This window comes from Pongo abelii, chromosome 8 (genome assembly GCF_028885655.2).
Source record: "Pongo abelii isolate AG06213 chromosome 8, NHGRI_mPonAbe1-v2.0_pri, whole genome shotgun sequence".
NCBI lineage: Eukaryota > Metazoa > Chordata > Mammalia > Primates > Hominidae > Pongo > Pongo abelii.
The window spans coordinates 74,657,672-74,678,726 of NC_071993.2; the positions used below are offsets into that span (position 1 = coordinate 74,657,672).

The 21,055-nt window shown below is 48.0% G+C and overlaps 1 protein-coding gene across 13 annotated transcripts in view; it reads right to left on the reverse strand.

Moving 5' to 3' along the window:
- HK1 (hexokinase 1) overlaps nt 1-21,055 on the reverse strand; it is a 130,778-nt gene that overhangs the window by 27,068 nt on the left and 82,655 nt on the right. For all 13 annotated transcript variants that reach the window (XM_063727075.1, XM_054521467.2, XM_054521466.2 and 10 more), the window contains 5 exon segments: nt 15,592-15,740; nt 10,701-10,820; nt 7,024-7,119; nt 6,318-6,417; nt 6,030-6,213 (listed from right to left, as the gene is read on the reverse strand). In XM_063727075.1, the coding sequence (XP_063583145.1) occupies nt 6,030-6,213; nt 6,318-6,417; nt 7,024-7,119; nt 10,701-10,820; nt 15,592-15,740 (649 nt within the window).

Consider the following 21,055-nt stretch of genomic DNA (forward strand, 5'->3'; position numbering starts at 1 on the left):
CAATCTGTTCCAACCAGAGCCGCCCAGAAGCCAAGGATGCTTCTGAGACCCGAGCACCCGGCCCTCACCCATCAGCACAGGGCACAGAGCCTCCTTAAAAATACAGTCCTCATTGTTCCTGCTCCTGACAGAACCAGACAGGACCGCCTGGTTGCAGCCAGGCAGAGGATCCCTGGCAGGACAGCGCCCTTCTGAGTCTGGTGCCGCCCCAGGCTCCTGTGGGAACAGCCTCTGTGTAGCCCTGAACAGGAATCTCAGCGCTGGTGGAGCCCTGGCAGAACCACTACTGAGCTACTCACCTTGGCCTCCCTACCTGTGCAATGAGATATTGACTGCTTTCCTGTAAGGTTATATGGAGGATATGGGTTAGTATAGGTCAGACAGTGCTACAATATCTGGCTAATAATGAGTGCCTGTGGCCCTTCCTATGTGTCTGACACTTTTCCCAGCCCTTTACCTGTATTAACTTATTTCATCCTCATTACAACCCTAGGAGGGAGACATTAGCATTATCCCCATTTCACGGATGAGGAAGCAGAGGCACAGAAAGGTTATATAACTGCCCATGGACAGGGCTAACAAGTGGCAAATCCACATTTTGAATCCAGTTAGATCTAACACTAGAGGTTGCACTCCTAACCACTGTGCACTTCTGCCTGTCTCATGGACAGTGTCACTCAATGTTAGCTGTCACTATCATGCTAGCAGCCACCTAGGACCACCCCTGCCCCAGCCTCTCTGCCTGTTCTCCTCCCTAGGCAGCCTTCCCTGTTGGGCAGTGTGACAAGAGAAAGGGCGTTCCCCGTAGGATGGGCTAACATCAGCCTCCTGGCACCCTCTGCCCGCTGCTTTTCACTCTGCCTTCTAAAGATGCCCAGAACAATCTGCTCCCTTTTCTACATGGCCTATTACACACATGGATAGTGATACCCCCTTTTCCAGAGAGAGGCCCATGGCCAGGGTCTGTCCTTTCCCAGTCCCTAAAGGCCCTGTTAGAGCAGCAGAACAAGCAAATAGCACCTCTCACGAGCTTCTCTCTGTTCAAACCAAGGCTCATGGAGACCGGCTCCTGTTCCAACAGCGTGCTTCCCATCTGCTCAAGTGAAATTAATGAAATTGAGCAAGTCATGATCTGCCTCTCAGGGCATGCCACCTGTGATAACTGAACAGGTAATACCCAGGCCCTTTTTCTTGTAATAACTGAACAAGTAATGCCCAGGTGTCTCAGCAGTCAGACACCTACGACCACAGACAGGCAGTGAGAGGCAGCGCGGCAGTGTTCCAACCATTCTTCTGCCTGCTGGTGGGCCCAGGAAGGGCTGAGGTCGGGGAGGGGAGCATCATCAACCATGAGAAGTCATGGGCAAGGACCTGCACACAATGAGGAGCCCTCAGCACCCTGGGTCTGCTTCAGCTAGAAGCCCAAGGAAAGAAAAGAGACAGAGGCCCATGGCCAAGCAAACCAAGACCGGAGCTGCCGAGAGATTCCATGAAGGAGCAGAACCACAAAAAGAAAAGGCATCTGGGTGCTGACTTGAAGGCGCACAGTTACTCAACCACCATCCAGGCCAAAGAGCTCTCCTGAACACCAACCACCAGCATTTGCTGCTGCAGTCACTGCTGTTGCTGTGTTGTTGTGTGGGGTGGGGGCTCTGCATTTTGAAGGATGTGATAAGGAATCACAGGGAAAAAGGATTCAAGATCCCAGAGATTCCAGACACAACACAGAGCAAGAGCAGAAGAGCAAGAAGCCCAAGCAGGCCGGGTGCAGTAGCTCACACCTGTAATGCCAGCACTTTAGGAGGTTGAGGCAGGAGGATCACCTGAGCCCAGGAGTTCGAGACCAGCTGGGCAACTTAGGGAGACCCAGTATCTACAAAAAAATTTTTAAATTAACCAGGGTTGGCACTGCTGCCTGTGGTCCCAGCTACTCAGGAGGCTGAGGCAGGAGGATCACCTAAGCCTGGTAGTTTAAGGCTACAGTGAGCCAAGATCACATCACTGCACTCCAGCCTGGGCAACAGAGTGATACCCTGTCTCAAAAAAAAAAACTCAAGGAAACAAAAGGGAAGGAGAATTAAAAATGAAATAAAAGGTGGGGCTAACTCCACAGTATAAGACAAGCATGTGGCAAGAATATCAAAGGCCTGGAATATAAGGACGAGACAAAGGAAGCCAAAAGACTGATCCCTTTTAGAAACAGAACTTCTGGCTCTGGGGCAAGGTGGGGCCTGAATACTCAAAGCAGGTTCCTCTGCTGCCTCCCAAATGCAGTAACTACCAATGAAGGCAGGAGCCACATAGCTATTATGACAATGTCCTCCCTGTCCACTGTATACAGTAGGTACTCAGTTAAATGCTAACTCCAATCAAAGCAAATGGAATGAGTAGTTGTTGGTAGTCTAGAGCCCACTTGGGCACTGAGAGCCTTTGCACAAATCTAACACACTGAGGTTTTAAAACCTGGTTAATGGCTGGGCGCGATGGCTCACGTCTGTAATCCCAGAACTTTGGGGGGCCGAGGCAGGTGGATCACCTGAGGTCAGGAGTTCGAGACCAGCCTGGCCAACATGGTGAAACCCCATCTCTACTAAACATACAAAATCATCTGGGCGTGGTGGCACACACCTGTAATCCCAGCTACTCGGCAGGCTGAGGCAGGAGAATCACTTAGAACCTGGGAGGCAAAGGTTGCAGTAAGCTGAGATTGCGCCATTGCACTGCAGCCTGGGTGACAGAGCAAGACTCTGTCTCGAAAAACAAAACAACAACAACAAAAAAACCCTGGTTAAAAATTGGAATCGCCCAGGGAGTTTTTACAGTACAGAGGACTGGGCAACCCAGGCCAACTGAATCATTAGTGAGAGGATGCCTGGACATCAGTATTTTTTTTAAAAGACCCCTATGTAACTCTAATGTGTACTCAGAGATGAAAAATCACTTCCCTAGATCCTCCCTGATTACCAGTGAGAAAAGATTCTGGAAGCTCACTCTGAAAACCTCAAACCTTCAAACAGGGCAAAAATCCCCAAACCTACACCAGACCACACCTCTACAATAAGTCTTGGGTCACCTCTGTCCTATTCTAGGGCCATAATTTTCCCATCAGTCAAATGGAGCAAACATCTTTCCCTGCCACAAAGAGGATAAAATGGCTTTCAAGAACTAGGCATTCCATGGAAAAAAGACATAGAGAAGATCCAAAGATTCAGATAGAAGCCTGGGGTCACAGCAAAAATTTGCTCGGCAAAAAAAACTCTTTAGCCTACAGCCTATTTCCAGGAATATGTGATGCAACTTGGGAATTTGTCATTTCCTTGGAATTGTTCTCAATGAGACCTGGCCTACAGTATGCAGTAAACTAGTGATATGGTTTGGCTGTGTCCCCACCCAAATCTCATCTTGAATTCCCATGTTGTAGTGGGAGGGACCCAGTGGGAGATAACTGAACGTGGAAACAAGTCTTTCCCACGCTATTCTCGTGATAGTGAATAAGTCTCACGAGATCTGATGGTTTTATAAAGAGGAGTTTCCCTGCACAAGTTCTCTTTGCCTGCTGCCATCCATGTAAGACATGACTTGTGCTATGATTGTGAGGCTTCCCCAGCTACATGAAACTGTAAGTTTATTAAACCTCTTTCTTTTGTAAATTGCCCAGTTACGGGTATGTCTTTATAGGCAGTGTGAAAACAGACTAATACAACTGAGAAACACATTCGAGAAAAGAGATTTTGCCCCAACCTTTCACTTTCTCATCTGTACCCCCATTTAGCCACCCACTCATCTCTCATCCATCATCAGCCACCCATCCATCCATCCATCCCAAAAATATTTATTGCAAGCCAACTGTAAACACAGTTTACAGTTTAGCCTTGGGATACAGTTCATCTTTTTGGAAAAATTCAGACAAACATCAACGGACAGCAGAGAGATCCAAGTTTACACCCAAGCCATGCAGGGTTCCCAAACTAAGGCCAAGGATAAGGGCCTGGGCATTACCTGTTGAGTTACCACAAGTGGCATGCCCCACCTGCACTTCTAAGAGAGACTTCTCATTAAGTGACTGATAGTAACTACAGGTACCTAACCTCTTATCTGAAACCCTTTGGGGTCACATGTACTTGGGAATGTGGAGATTTGAGAACTTTAGAGATGCAATAGGGTATACATGCCATGTGTCACAGAATACCCCCAGAGGTGCCTGAGGCAGCACTGCCATCAAGCACATTCAGGGCTATTCAGTGAAACAAATAGGCACAGTAATAAGTTCATGCCAGTGGGGTCAATGGATTGGGCGGGGTGGTGGTGGGGTGTGGTAAAAAAACCTTTGACTGTCAGAGCTTTGGAACTGGGGTCCCTTGTCACCAAGCTGGTACCACAGTCTCAGCCTGCAATGGTGATGTTCAACTCTGGGTGTAAGAACTTGGGAATTCCCTCACTGAGAAACCTAGTTTATTCACTGCTGCCGCCTCCAGTGGTGGGGAGCTCGCCATTGATGAAAATCCATTAATTCAGGTGGAAAGGCCAAGTGTCCAGCCTGCAGTATTGAGATCTTTTGGGTGATGCATTTCAGTATGGCTAGTAAACTCCTGTTTCCCTCTAGCATCAGGATAAGGGCTATTAGGTCTACAGAGTCAGTGAACATCTCCCTGTAGGTTGACAGTATCCAACTCTGGGATAAGGCTGCTGGGAGGCTGGGTAGATCAGAGAGAGCTAGCAGCATGCCAGCATCACAGAGAAATGTGAGCAGGCACTTCAGGAAATAAGTGGCTCAGAGAAAGCAATACCCACTCTAACCTGAATAATATCACTCTTACTTCTGTAGCCAGGAGCTTTCCACAGCCAAAAACAACCTGCCTGTAAGTCTGATGTTCTTTATCAACTCTGATGTGCCTATTCATGCTTGACATTGAAAAAGGTTGCTTCTCCGTTCTCCCTAACGTCTATATGACTCATACTCTTCTTACCCCGACTCCTCTGCACAACAGATATTTGCATGTCTGCCCTACCTCTCCATCTAGATTGTAAGTCTTGGGAGGGAAGGTGCTGTTTTGGATCCTCAGAGCCTAGCACAGAGCTCAGCACAGAGTAAGTGCTCAATAAATATGTGATGAATGAATGGACATTCATCTCCCTTAGATGCCCCACATACCATGTGGCCTCTCTTACCATGAACAGCAACACTCGTGACTACAGCATAGAGATATTTTTTAAACCTTACATTTACACTAACTTTTCTGTGCTTTGTTGGGGGAGCATTTTTGAACCATTCATATTTATTAATTTTTGTGCAGCAGGGGATAATTTGAGGACTTTTTTTTTTTCAGGGGCTACTGAGCTCCTGGGCTCCCATTCACCTCTTGATCTCCTTCTCCGACCACCAGTACCTGCTCAACTCTGGCCCCATTCCCCATCAGATGGGTTCATTGTGAGCCCCACACCAAGATGCATCAATGCTTCTGTGCTTTTCATTTTCATGATGTTTTACAAGGACACAATCATAGTGTAATTAAACAAAGAGAAGATTATTTTAAAGGTGCTTTTCAGCTACAGACTCTACAGCTGTGCATCTCACCAAACAAGGAGCAACAAATAATGCAAATTTGATGGGCTTTAGGCCGCACTAGGTGGCTCATACCTGTAACCCCAGCATTTGGGAGGCGAGGCAGGCGGATCACTTGAAGTCAGGAGTTTGAGACCAGCCTGGCCAACATGGTGAAACTCTGTCTCTACTAAAAATACAAAAATTAGCTGGGCATAGTGATGCATACCTGTAATCCCAGCTACTTGGAGGCTAAGGCAGGAGAATCGCTTGAACCCAGGAGGTGGAGGTTGCAGTGAGCTGAGATTGAGCCACTGCACTCCAGCCTGGGTGACAGAGCAAGACTCCGCCTCAAAAAAAAAAAATGTGACAGGCTTTTCTGTTTGTGATCACTTGGCTTTATGCTCTTTTCATCTTCCATCCCAAATCTTTCATTAAATGTCCCCTAAGTCACATATGTGGTTAGAAGCAAAAGTCAAGGACTCACAGCTGTTTTCCAGGGTTGAGGGATCCCCGGTCTATCTCCCTGTCAAACTCTGTCCGGATGTCTTCTAATGATCCATCGTCTCCAAAGGCTCCCCATTCTGTGTTGATACACATCCTCCCCTCGTCTCCTTCCACCAGATCAATGTGCCTCAGTTCCTCCATGTAGCAAGCATTGGTGCCAGTGCCTGGGCAGGACGAGATCAGAAGCTATGACCACACAACGGGGAGGGTGCAGAGCCGCCTGGAAAGATGGGCCGAACAAATGGATGGGCAAAGGTGAATACGTTACCGATGATCAGGCCGACTTCACAATGCTGGTCGTCATAGCCACAGGTCATCATGGTGCCCACTGTGTCATTCACCACAGCTACGATGTTGGCATCATAGTCCTGGGGACAGATAACGGAATGTCATTGTCCACTCACACATGGGAGCAGAGATCACGCACCTTAACAGCACTTGGCAGAAGTGCTCCCGTTTTCAGAACCCCTGCTTTTGTGAGTGGTGCTGGTTTCATTACAGCTGGTACTCAAATTAACTAGATCAGAGCATGGTGATTAAATTATGAAAACCTCACAGTTCCCTTAATTACCTGGCTTCAGAGTCTTTGGGTAATGGGGATTTTACTCATGGAGCTACATTCCTCTGCAAACCTCCACAGGAGGTCCACGTCCCCGATAAGGCGAGCTCCTCTGCCCTTGTTCTAAGCACAGCAGGCTGCATCCGTGACACCCACTCCCTGAATAGCCCAGCACTCCTGTCAGGAGGTGACCCCCTGCTCCAGGCCTGGGTCCTCTAGGCAGCACCTCCGAGAGCTGGGCTTTGCACCATCCCCATCCCCACCATTCCACACTGTGAACCCTCAACTCTCCCCCTGCCTGGGTCTTCAGGCTTTGGCACTACTGCCCCCCAGGAAGGGCACTGGTCTGTTTTAGAATGCAGCCCTGCTCCCCACACCCCTGCATGGCTGAGGCAGAGGGCCCAGGAGAAATTACCCCTCGCTTTTTGATGGCTTTGTTAAGCAGCTTGACCACATCTGCTCCTTCCACTCCGCTCGCTTTAAATCGCTTTGTCCAGGTGATCAAGACGGCCTGCAAAGAAGAATGGATGGGGCTGGATGAGGGCAGGGAGGCCTCCAGCACCCCAAGGCCCTGGGCATTGCTCCAGGACAGGGATGAAGCAGAGGCCCATAGGGGCCAAGTGGCTCCTCCCAGATCACACTGGGCTTGGGGAGGGGCCCAGACTCATTTCCATCTCCCGATCATCCACACAATGGGCTTCTCTGGGGGCGAAGATAGGGTGGGGAGAAACCTGCTCACAATATCCAGCTCACTCCAGAAGAAAGCAAGTGGATGTGTGGACAGTACTGGATGCCAACTGCGCAGCCAGACCTATTTTAAAAGGGAGCAAGAGAAATCCCTGGCCCCCTTCCCCACTTCCCAACCAGACCCCGGCTTCCACAGCCCTGGGAAAAGAAAGCCAGAGCCAAACTGGAAAAAGAAACAAAATGCTAAGATAATTCTTGGCTGCTGAGCTTTTTAGAGCCAGGTCCCAGACATTTAGGGAATGATGTGGACTACACATGATTTGTGCCTCTTCACCAACTTTGGGACTTAACCTCCATTTGTAAGTGGTGACTCCCCTACTTACACAGTATGATCCTATTTCACTTTGCATATTAGCGGAGAAACATCCAATGGTAAACATTCTATAATTTTATCTTATTTTGATAGTTTTACATATTGCTTTTGTTTTCTTAAAAAAAAAAAAACTAAAAAGATACGAGAACAGAAAAATAATTGTTATACTTGGCTGTTTTACTCTGAATGGGGCAAGTCACTATAAATGCAGCAGGGTTGGAAGATTCATGGTCCAGGCCCCGCAGGCCTGCAGAGGTAGCTCAGGGATGGGATTCTGAGCACATGGGCCCCGCCCCAGCTCACGGTGGGAGCCACACAGACTGGAGTATGCACCAGGGAGGGCAGCCCTTGATGAGAACTAGTGGTTCTTTGCTCAGCAGCAACTAAGCTAAGTCAGGAACTGCAAAAGCCCTGGACACTGTCTGCCTCCTCTCAACCAGCCGTCTTCCTCCTCCAAAGCCTCAGAGAACCAGGTGTTGTGGGACAAAGGTGGGGCTGGCAATCTGGAGACCTGGTCCCATTTCATACTCTCTGCCCATTTCCTGCTGGGCAGTTCCCTTCACTCCTCTGAGGTTCACTGTGCTCCTCTAGAAACAGGGAGCTGATCTAGAAGTGGACAATCTTGAAGGTCTCAGCCAGCCCTAAGGGGTAACATGCACAGACCTCTGGACAGGAAACTGAGGGTCTGTGCTCCACTGGCGCCACGGCAAGTACCCTGGCCCAGCCTAAGAAGCATTCTCCAGAGGGGGTGAAGGCTGGCAGGTGGATGCCCCCCCACCTCTGGCTCCTTCTCTGTTCACAATGCCCCCTCTTGAGCATGTCTGCTCCACCCTGCAGGCTCTCGTGCCCAGGAAGTCATTCCCTCCCATCTCCTGCAACACTTCTGTCCCTAGAAGGCTGCGCCTTCATGGGGAACAGGCTACATCTGCTGTTATGGGACCGACTGTACGGTAACATTAAACCTCAGCACTGCAGGAATACAAAATAAATACACTCTGGCCATTCTCTCCCAGGGCCTAGCCCATGCCCGGCACAGGGATGGCACTCAGTTAATAACTGCAGAGAGCACATGCGAACAACGGTGAAACGCAGTCCACCAAAGTCTCTTCATCCCAGGCCCACCTCTCACAAGGGAAGGGGGAGTGACTGTCATGTCTCAGTTCTCAAAAGCCAAGGGAAACTTGTACTGACAACAGGCCTTGCCAAAGGGTTTGGAAGGACACAGTGGAGGCCAAACTGATCTGAACACCTTGGAGGGGCGTTCTCAGATACCAGAACCAGAGCAAGAGTCTACATACGGCCACAGCTTCCTGAAAGCATAACAGGTCAGACAGAACATCTCGGAGGCATTTAGACATGTCGGAGGTGGGTGGAGCACTGGATGGGAGGTGGGGCCCGGGACCCTGGTCCAAGGCCTGCCATTAATAAGCCCTGTGACCCTGGGGAGACCTCTGCGCTTATCTTGGCCTGCTGCGCTCTCAAGCCCCTTCTTGTTGATTCCACAAATTTTACAGATGTAAGGGGTCCAGCCACAGGAGGCAGTGCCCAGGAAAGGGTGCTTACCCTAATGGCATAAAGGGACCCAGGGGTGCTCCCTGCAAGTGTGGAAGGTGCCCTGAGCCCAAATGCTACTAACTTGAGACCAGTTACGAGCACGGGATCTTCCTGGTTAGGTGACCTTGGACAGGTTCTTAGCCCCTCTGAGACTCAGTTTCCTCAGCTGTAAAGTGGGAATCATAAGCACTTAACTCATAGAGATGCTTGAAGATTATGTGCACTACCTGTGAAATATGTATTAAAACAGAGCCTGGCCGGGTGCGGTGGCTCACGCCTGTAATCCCAGCACTTTGAGGGGCCGAGGCGGGCGGATCACCTAAGGTCAGGAGTTTGAGACCAGCCTGGCCAAGATGGTGAAACCCCGTATCTGCCAAAAATACAAAAATTAGCCGGACATGGTGGTGGGCGCCTGTAATCCCAGCACTAGGGGAGGCTAAGGCAGAAGAATTGCTTGAACCTGGGAGGTGGACGTTGCAGTGAGCCGAGATCGTGCCATTGCACTCCAGCCTGGGCGACTGAGGGAGACTCTGTCTCAAAAAAACAAAAAAAGACAAGGTCTCACTCTGTCCCCCAGGCTGGGGTGCAGTGGCACAATCATGGCTCACAGCAACCTCAATCTCCCAAGCTTCTCCCACAACACTGGGACTACAGGCACATGCTAACGCACACAGCTAACATTTTGTACAGATTGCCCAGGCTGGTCTTGAACTCCTGGGCTTAAGTGATCCTTCTGCTTCGGCCTCCCAAAGTGCTGGGATTACAGGCATGAACCACTGCACCCAACCCCAGAATTCGTATTATTAGAAGTTTATTCGTGGATGGTTTGTGTTTGTGGTGTGTGTGGTTTCTATCTCTCCAAGTAAAAAAAGAACAAGGCTGCATGTATTTATTTTGTACTCCTGCAGTGCTGAGGTTCAGTGTTATCATATGGTAGGTCAGAGTGCATCCTCGCTGAATGAATGAATGAATGAATGAAAAAACAAATAGATGACAAACAGGAAGGTGGGTAAAACAAGTCACCGCGGAGGTCACCAAGGGCATCCCTGGGGCTGGAGCCACTGACCAGCTCCACTATGGAGAGGCAGCCCTGGCACCTGAGGGACAGGGCCCTGAGCATATTCGCAGTAACCAGGGCAGTTTCCAGGTAAACATCACACCATGCAATTCTGGCAAAGAGCTTTCCCACCTCTCTCCACCATCATTAAACCTACTTTATTTTTCTTTGCTTGCTTAAGATTAATAAAAGCTTCTGTCTACCTGGTGGCCAAAAATACCATGATTTGTCTCCAAAAATACATAAATAACTAAAGTAAGTGAAACAGTAAACACCACATCATGATACCGCACTAACTTCTGCAAATACCAGACATGCAAACCATTCTGCTAACAAAGGGGAAACGTTGTGGAGAAAAGGGCTTGTTAGCTTTTCCAGCCCGGGGCATCTGCAGAGCCTGATAATCCCAGAACATCCTTACCTCGTCTATTTTGGATTGCTGACAAGGAAAAGAAAACGTGAATCCCACAGGTAACTTCTTGTCCTTGATCTTCCTTTTCTCCATGAAATCTCCCAGGCACTCAGCAACATGATCAAAAAGCTGAAGGAAACATGAGAGCAGTCAGGGGGCCCCAAAGCAGGCTTAGCATTTCATAGAAAAATGTAAACCATTCCCTCCCACACACACAGAAAGGAATACATCTACCCAAACAAAGTGCTTGTACTCGTGGGACCTGGTGGCCCTGTCTGAAAAGCCATGCTGTGTGTGAATGCAGAGAAGAGTCACTTTTCAAAAGCTACCCTGTGGGCAAGTACAGCTCTTAGGAAGCAATCCAAAGCCTTCAAACAGAACTGGCCTCTCAGTGGTGACTAATATGCAACATCTGGGTACTGAGAAAAATGGAAAAAGAACAGAAAACTACCTATGCCTTCACAACACACAGGTCACAGATCTCCACCAGCCAACAGGTGGAGTGGCCTTCCCGCCCCGCCCGACACCACGCTTTCTGAAAATTTCAGAAACTCTGAGGGCAATTCCACAGCCTCTAGCCCACTGGAGTGACTAACAATTCAGACTATCATAATGTTACTTTTTACTGAAGTGTCTTATGCTTACCCCAAAAAGTACACACATCCTAAGTGCAGAGTTCACTGGATTCTCACAAGCTGCAGCTATCCATGTAACCAGCACCCAGATGGAGAAACACGAGATGGAGAAACACCTGTAAGACGCCCCCTTCTGCCCCTGCAGTCACTACCACTACCACCCAGCCCAAGGGCAACTGCCAGCCGCCCCGACGTCTATCACCCTCAATTACATCTGCCTGTTTGTCTGGTGTGTCTAAAGGGAAATGAGACCGTGTGTGCTCTTTGGCATCTGTGTTCTTTCACTCAACACTATGTGGATGACAGTCATCCATGGAGTTGTCTTTGCCAACTGTTCATTCTCATTGCCGCACAGTATTCCTTGGTATGAATATACCACAATTTATCTACCGCATTGTAGCTTAAGCTTGCCTGTGCTATAACATGTTATCTATGACTTATTAGGTGCATACATATCTTAGGAATCTGCTAGAAAGAGCCTGGAACACTGGTTCCCTAGCTTCTACATGAATACTGCTCGTGAGGAGAGGCTCAACACCTCTAAGGTAATCTTTTTGGATCTCTCTAATAATTCCCTTCATCTCTAAAATATAACCAGGGCCAGTCATGGTGGCTCACGTCTGTAATCCCAACACTTTGGGAGGCCAAGGCAGGAGGATCACTTGAGCCCAGGAGTTTGACACCAGCCTGGGCAACACAGTGAGACCTCCTCTCTACAAAAAGCTTAAAAATTAGCCAGGCATGCTGGCACATGCCTGTAGTCCTAGCTACTTGGGAGGCTGAGGTGAGACGATCCCCTGAGCCCAGGAGGTCGAGGCTACAGTGAGCCATGATCATACCACTGCACTCCAGCCTGGGCAGCAGAGTGAGACCCTGTCTCAAAATATAACCAGAACAGAAGATAATATTCTATGTGTGTTCTAACCAGAGGAGTGGTTAGTAGAACTAAGAACCTCCCTTTTTATCTCTCTGCCTCTAGTAATCCAACCTGAGCATATACATATACACTCTTGGCAGCCATGCCACAGTCTAGCTAACCCCTTGTCTCTTTCACATGGCTCCCATGACACTAGACCTCCCTTACACATGGCAGTGACACAGCCACGGAGCTTTTTGGAACCCAGAAGAAGGCTGTCTTAGAAGAGCCAAACCATAGTCACATGAAGTGGCCCCAGCCCGAACTCCCAGACAAGGCCATCTGCCTGAAGGCTTTACTTGCAGGGTCTCGTGAGGGGGCCAGAAGTCATAGTCATTACTGCTGTTCCCATCTTTCCCCAGATTCCCCCCAAGCCAGCTCTAAAGTCGGACTTTGTCGCCAGAGTAAAAGAACACCTGGTCAATTTTAATGTAGGACCTTCTACCCCTGAGTCACTATTACTCAGGCTGCAGAGCAGCTGGCATCTTAGGCTGAGTTGACACATGACCCTCCCCAGAGAAGCCGGCTAAGCTTCCTGCGACCTACATTGCAGACTGATATAAACTCATTACTAAGTTGGTCCTCGCGCCCCACGCCATCTGCACTCGGAGGCTCCAGACTCTCCTGCAGCCTCAGGAGAGAAGGCCAGGTGGAGGGAAGGCTTCCTCAGGAAGGGGCAGGGAGGCGCCTGGGAGAACTCAGCCTGTAGAAATGGATTCCCATGAATGGGACCTGTCACCAGTTCCCGGATCCAGGCCAAACACAACTCCCCAGAGTGCTCCATTGAGAAGGAAAGGCCGTTTCTGGAGTGCTGGTGATCCAGGGTGACAAGCCTGCCCAAAGAGGCAGGAAGCGACCCACCCCAGGCTAGGCTATGTCTGCAATCAACTAGGAAAAAAAGTTACCTAACCGCTCTGAACTCAAAGCTTTAGTGTCTTAAAAAAAAAAAAAAAAAATTATTTTCTCTTCTTTCCTGACAACACACTCTTTATTTGAGAAATACACAGACTATGGCCAGGCACAGTGGCTCACATCTATAATCCAGCATTTTGGGAGGCTAAAGTGGGAGGATCACTTGAGTCCAGGAGTTTCAGATCTGCCTGGGCAACCTGGCAAGACCCCATCTTTTAAAAAAAAATTTTAAATAATTTAAAATAAAAACAAAGACTCGGTCACTCTTATTAAAGATGGCAAACGATGGCTAATACAAAAACTTAAAACATTTACTATTCAAAATTCCCACAACTAAGTAAGTGATATTTTAAGAATGTTCCATTTGTGCTTCTGAATTTATTAAAGCTTAAAAGTGCTCTGGGCTGGGTGTGGTGGCTCACACCTGAACAGGCAATTCCAGACCAGCCTGACCAACATGGAGAAACCCCACCTCTACGAAAAATACAAAATTAGCCAGGTGTGGTGGCGCATGCCTGTAATTCCAGCTACTCAGGAGGCTAAGGCAGGAGAATCGCTTGAACCCGGGAGGCGGAGGTTGTGGTGAGCTAAGATCGCGCCACTGCACTCCAGCCTGGGCAACAAGAGTAAAACTCTGTCTCAAAAAATTAAAAAAAAAAAAAAAAAAAGAATTTGCTATAATGGTACTACATTATCATCATTATCGTCATCATCCTCTTTTCAGGCTGCTTAAAAGGAGGAGAAGAAGAAACAGGGACAGTAGGAAATAAAGTGATTCTAGGACTGAGAAGAGGGGACGATGGGGATAGAGGCTGGGAGAGACGAAGAGGGCAGTTGTAAGAAGGTGAGGGTACTCCCTTAATTAACAAATCTTGCTCCTAAAAGGTCAAGCCAAAACACACAGGGAATGTTTCTAAAACACCCAGGGAATGTTTGCAGCACAGGGTGAGTCTCAGTGTTGAATGCGCCAGGCTCAGGTAGCTCAACCCAAGGACCTTGGGAAACAGAGTGATAGGCCAGTGTGTGTTCCAAACAGAAAGTGCAGGATGCCAAACCATGGGCTGCTGGCCACCTGCAAGGAGAAGCAACGCAGCAGCCAACTGGGCATGGTCAAGAGACCTACCAGCTGGCAGCCTTTGTGCAGGCGCCAGATGGATGGGCCAGTCTCTGCAGCCCAGTAATGGGAGTAGCAGGGGAGCCCTTGGCCAGGGCCATCCAGTAGTGACGCACCCAGCTTTGGTGGCCTACTATAAAGTGGCTCACCTGCTCTAGTGACAGTGTCACCTGTGACACTCACTGTGACATAATCTGAAGGGCTCTGAACCCAAACCCCAGGGAGCAGGTTAGCCAGGATTAGCCCTTGTCTCTTGGACAAAGAAAAGGCTTGGTGGCTTGCTCCAGGTCCCACCCACAAGAACTTAAGAGCACAGTAGAGTCAAGAGGAGAAGGCTCCTGGGTCTCATCTCAAAGTCTACCCCAGAACCAGAGTTCCCTGGAAATCTTAGTCATGAACCTTGCGGTGAGCACACCCTCCTTAAAGCAAACATTTGGCCAGCTCTGAGTACATATGCTGGACAGCAGCCACAACTCAGGAGGCGAGCCAGACTGGAGGAGCCAGAATGTCTACAGGAGAGAGGAGGAGTGCACGGTGCCCCACGACGGGCTTAGGGACCCAGAAATGACTGAAAACCTGCAGTGGGCTGCCTGAGCCCTGATCACAGGGTCGTCAGTGAGCTACAGACCCAGCACTCCCCGCACCCAGAGGAGGGGGCAGGTGGACAGGCCCTTCCTAGGCATGCCCACAGCCCCTTGGGCAGGGAGGAAGGGCAGCCCTTCCTGGGGGCCCAGCGTGGGGAGTCCCAACAGGAGTGTGAAAGGAGGGGACTGTGATTTCCCTGCTTCCTCTGCTTTCTGTGCCAAGGGCTTGCATAATGCTATTCTAAATCAGGTAACAAGAAGCCCCCAAATAGCCCAGAGCTGTGAGCCCTCATTCCTGCCTGACAAGGCCACAGCCATACCCTACAAGGCTGGGGCCTCCAGTAAGTGGGTGAGGCCAATGACCAGGAGAAAGGCGCATTTTCACCCAGGGCTCTGCTAAACCTGCACTGGGGAACCGACCCCAGGATCCACAGGGAATGAGTGCATTTACCCAACAGAGCTGCGGGGCCTCCCTCCTCAAACCCAGACTCTGCTAGTCTAAGCAGCCCACTTCCACTACACCAGTTTACCCAGACGGAGGGCCTCTGTTTAAGCAGAGCCCCCATGCAGGCTGTCACATCCTCTGCCCAGGAGTCCTTTTACCTATGCATCTACGAGGGACTCTTTCCAGCAGCCCTCTTCCAGGGGCTTGGGATGCCAGCGCTTTGAGGCCTGGTTCCTGGAGGTAACCTAGGGGATGCTGGCCCAATGGGGTGACCCGGAGGGAGCAGGGACCCACCTGGCTTCCACTGCCGTGCACGATGTTCTCTGGGGTGTCATAAACCTCGGACTCCATGTGAACATTCTGGTTTTTCTCATGATTCACTTGCACCCGCAGAATTCGAAAGGAAGACCCACCAAGATCCAGGGCAATGAAATCTCCCTTTTCTGTTTAGGGAGACAACACGTATCACATCAGATTCAAATGTTAAGGGGAAGCCACATACCATGCCCACTTCCTGGCAGGGCGTAGGCCCTGTCTGCCTCCCCCTGCCACATGCTGTTATCAGCCAGAAAGCAGCAATCATGCAAACTTCATCCAACCACTGTCATATACGCAGAGTAGGCAAAAGAAACCCTATCCTACCCCAGAGTCCTTAGACAGAAATAGCTTCAAGCAATCCCGGTCTCTTACTTCTGACTATAGAGGAATGGAAGTACTGAATTAAGTACAAATTCCCACCCCATGTTTCTCTAGTTTCTTAACCTATTTCAAAAACAGCACTGCTATGCAGAAATAAAAAATCACACAGCATTTCAACTCAGACAAAGCCCTACATCTGAGGTCCACCCAGTGCCCTGGGTCTCTGCATGTCAGCTCTGACATCAATTATTCCAGGGTTCTGCTTACTCCTCAGGGTTGTGTTTTATTATTGTGGTAAAATACACATAGCATAAAATTTACCACTGCAACCATTTTCAGGTATACAATTCAGTAGCATTAAGTACATTCACAATGTTATGCAACCATCACCACTATTTTCAAAACTTTTTCATCACCCCAACACAAACTCTATAACCATTAAGCAATAACTTCCATTTCCCCTCACCCTCAGTCCCCAGCATCCACTATTCTACTCTCTGTCTCTATGAACTTGCCTATTCTGGATATTTCATACAAGAAGAATCACACAGTTATTTGTCCTTTTGTGACTGGCTTATTCCTCTTAGCATAACGTTTTCAAGGTTCATCCATATTTTAAGAATTTTACTCTTTTTTTTTTTTAATTAATAGAGACAGGGTCTTGCTCTGTCACCTGGGCTAGAGTACAGTGGTGTGATCAAAGCTCACTGCAGTCTCAAGCTCCTGGGCTCCCAAGATCCTCCCACTTCAGCCTCTCAAGTAACTGGGACTATAGGCAGGTATGAGCCACCCTGCCCCCAAAAGAATTTCTTTCTTTTTTTTTTTTTTTTGAGACAGAGCTTCGCTCTTGTTGCCCAGGCTGGAGTGCAGAGGCATAATCTCAGCTCACTGCAACCTCCGCCTCCCAGCTTCAAGTGATTCTCCTGCCTCAGCTTCCCGAGTAGCTGGGATTACAGGCATCCGCCAGCATGCCTGGCTAATTTTTTTTATTTTTAGTAGAGACAGGGCTTCACTATGTTGTCCAGGCTGGTCTCGAACTCCTGACCTCAGGTGATCTACCCGCCTTGGCCTCCCAGGGTGCTGGGATTACAGGTGTGAGCCACCGCGCCCAGCCTCATTCCTTTTTAAGACTGAATAATATTCCATTGTATGGATCCACTACATTTTGTGTATCCTTTCATCTATCGATGGACACTTGGGTTGTTTCCACCCAAAGGATGCTTTTAACAGAAGTCCCTCTTGGTCACATAAAAGTACCAGTGGCCAAAGTACTGGCCTGCTATGGTTACCTCCCTCGGGAGTGACATGCGCAGCACTGGGGTGGGTCTCAGGGGGGCAGAGCAGGACTGTACGCCGAGACCATCGGACAGCAAAGGCAGGTGGCCATGGGCAAAGTTCCAACCATTAAGCCACAGCCAAACATTCTCTACCCTTCATCTCATTAGTTACCCTCACGATGCTCCCAGAAAAATCAATTAAGATCTGTTTCACTCGTGATGCTAAGGTGACATCCCCACTGTCCTAATATCTATCACGCCAGGGGTGACGGCCACTCCTGCCTTCCACAGCACATGATCCACCAAGCTCTCAATCCTATAGCAGTAAATACTAGACTGCTTTGGGGTATATCATTTTCCTAGGCAGGGAAAGATCTTTATCATTGTATCTTATATAACAGCATTATTGAAATTTAATTCACAAACCATATAATTCACCCACTTAAAGTATACAATTCAATGGTTTTTAGTATATTCAGAGTTATGCAACCATCAGCACACCAATTTTATAACATTTTCATTATTTCAAAAAGAAACCCTATACCCTTTAACTATCACCTCCCAAGCCCCTCATCCTTCTCCAGCCCTAGGCAACCACTAATCCATTTTCTGTTGTTATAGATTTACCTCTTCTGGACATTTCATATCAATGAAATCATACAGTGGCCAGGCGCAGTGGCTCATGCCTGTAATCCCAGCACTTTGGGAGGCTGAGGCGGGTGGATCGCTTGAGCTCAGGAGTTTGAGACCAACCTGGGCAATATGGTGAGCCCGTCTCTACCAAAAATACAAAAAAAGATTAGATGGGCATGGTGGTGTGAGCCCGTAATCCCAGCTACTCGGAGACTGAGGTAGGAGAATCTCTTGAGCCCAAGAGACAGAGGTTGCAGTGAGCTGAGATCACGCCACTGCACTCCAGCCTGGGCGACAGAGTGAGACTCTGTCTCAAAAAAAGAAGAAAAGAAATCATACAGTATATGACCTTGTATGACTGGCTCATTTCACTAAGCAAAATGTTTTTAAGGTTCATCATGTTATAGTGCATATGAGACTTTATCCCTTTTAATGGCTGACCATTAAACTCTATGGATATAACACATTTTATTTATTCATTTGTTATTGACAGACATTTAGTTTGTTTCCACCTTTTGGCTATTATGAATAACACTACTATGAATATCTGTGCCCAAGTTTTTGTGTGGACATGTTTTCATTTCTCTTGGGTATATACCTAGGACAAGAATCGCTGTCAAATGGTAACTCATGTTTAACTTTTCGAGGAATTACCACCATTCTTCAAAGCAGCTGGACCATTTTACATTCCTACCAGCAATGCATGAAGTTTCCAGTTCTCCATGTCTTCATCAACACTTATTACAGTCTGATTTCTTTATCAATTTGCATTTCTCTGATGACTAATGGTGTTGAGTACATGTCTATGTGCTTATTGGCCACTTGGAGAAATGTCTATTCAGATCCTTTGCCCATTCTAAACACTTGGCTTATCTTTCCCTTTTTTTTTTTTTTTTTTTTTTTGAGATGGAGTCTCGCTCTGTTGCCCAGGTTGGAGTGCAATGGCTCACTCTCGACTCACTGCAACCTCTGCCTCCCGGGTTCAAGCAGTTCTCCTGCCTCAGCCTCCTGAGTAGCTGGGATTATAGGTGCGCACCACCATGCCTGGCTAATTTTTGTATTTTTAGTAGAGACGGGGTTTCACTATGTTGGCCAGGCTGGTCTCCAACTCCCGACCTCGTGATCCACCTGCCTCGGCCTCCCAAAGTGTTGGGATCACAGGCGTGAGGCACCGCACCCAGCCTCATTTGTCTTTTATGTGTTGAGTTGTAAAAGTTCTTTTTATGTTCTAGATATAAATCCTTTATCAGACATAAGACTGGCAAATATTTTTTCCCATTCTGTGGATTGTCTTTTCTTTTTCTTATGGTATCCTTTGACGCAGAAACGTTTTTATGTTTGTTGTTGTTGTGTTTGTTTGAGACAGGGTCTTGCTCTGTTGCCCAGGCTGGAGTACAATGGTGCAATCATGGCTCACTGCACCCTTGACCTCCTGGACTCAAGAAATCCTCCAGCCTCAGCCTCCCAAGTAGCTGGAACTACAGGCATATGACCACACCTGGCTAATTTTTTATTTTTTGTAGAGACAAGGTCTCACTATGCTGCCCAGGCTGGTCTCAAATGCCTTGGCTCAAGTGATCCCCTTGCTTGGCCTCCCAAAGTGCTGGGATTATAGGCATGAGCCACCACACATGGCCAAGTTTTAAATTTTGATGAAGTCCAATTTTATCTGTTTTTTCTTTTATTGTTTGTGCTTTTGGGGTTGTAGCTAAGACTCTATTGCCAAATCCAAGGTCACAAAGATTCAAACCTGTATTTCGTTCTAAGAGTTTTATTAGTTTTAGTTCCCACATTTAGGTATTTGATCCATTTCAAGTTAATTTTGTACATGGTATGAGGTGTAGGTCAAACTTCATTCTTTTGCATGTGGATATCCAGTGTCCCAGCACCATTTGCTGAAAAGACAATTCTTTCCCTCATTGAATAGTCCTAGCATTCTTGTCAAAAGTCAATTGACCATAATGCATGCATTTATTTTTTTTTGAGACAAAGTCTCACTCTGTTACCCAGGCTGGAATGCAGTGGCATGATCTCGGCTCACTGCAACCTCCACCTCCCAGGTTCAAGCAATTCTCGTGCCTCAGCCTCCCAAGTAGCTAGGATTACAGGCGTGTGCCACCACATCTGGCTAATTTTTTTGTATTTTTAGTAGAGACGGGGTTTCACCATGTTGGCCACGCTGGTCTCGAACTCCTGACCTCAGGTGATCCACCAGCCTCGGCCTCCCAAAGTGCTAGGATTACAGGCGTGAGCCACCACACTCGGCCTGTGTGCATTTATTTCTGAACTCTCTATTCTGTTCCATTAGTCTACATGTCTACCTTCATGCCAGTACCACCACGTCTCGATTACTGTTGCTTTGCTGAAAATTTTGAAATTGGCAGTGAAATTCCTTCAACTTTGTTCTTCTTTTTCATGATTGCTTTGGCTATTCTGGGTCCCTTGAGCTTTTGATTTTTAACACAAAATAAGGTTTGCTTTCTGTTTTTAACAATAAAGCTGACTTATATTTGTATTTGATTCTACCAAGCTATAAGCCCTGACACATTGCTATATTTCTGGAACTTACAATGGTGTTTGGAATGTAGGTAAAAACTGAGCAATACTTGTGGAATTAACGAAGGTATAAAGAAATAAATAACAAACCAAGGAATTCTCACATTGAGTGTCACTGTTCCTATCTTTTTTTTTTTTTTTTTTTTTTTTTTTGAGAGGGAGTCTTGCTCTGTTGCCCAGGCTGGAGTGCAATGGCATGATCTTGGCTCATTGCAACCTCTGCCTCCCAGGTTCAAGTGATTCTCCTGCCTCAGCCTCCCGAGTATCTAGGATTACAGGCGCCCATCACCATGCCTGGCTAATTTTTGTACTTTGTAGTAGAGATGGGTTTTCACCATGTTGGTCAGGCTGGTCTCAAACTCCTGACTGCAGATGATCCACCTGCCTTGGCCTCCCAAAGTGTTGGGATTACAGGCGTGAGCCACTGCGCCCAGCCTGTTCCTATCTTCTTTCTCAAGTTCCTTGAGGGAAAGACCACAACTTGGGATTCTCTGCCCTTGGCACCCACGACAGCTCAGCAAATGCTCGGTAGCTGCCTGGTCACAGGGACTGGTGGTCCATTCATTCATTCAAGGCACCTGATATGGTTAGGGTTTGTGTCCCCACCCAAATCTCATCTTGAGTTGTAACCCCCATAATGCCCACATATCAAG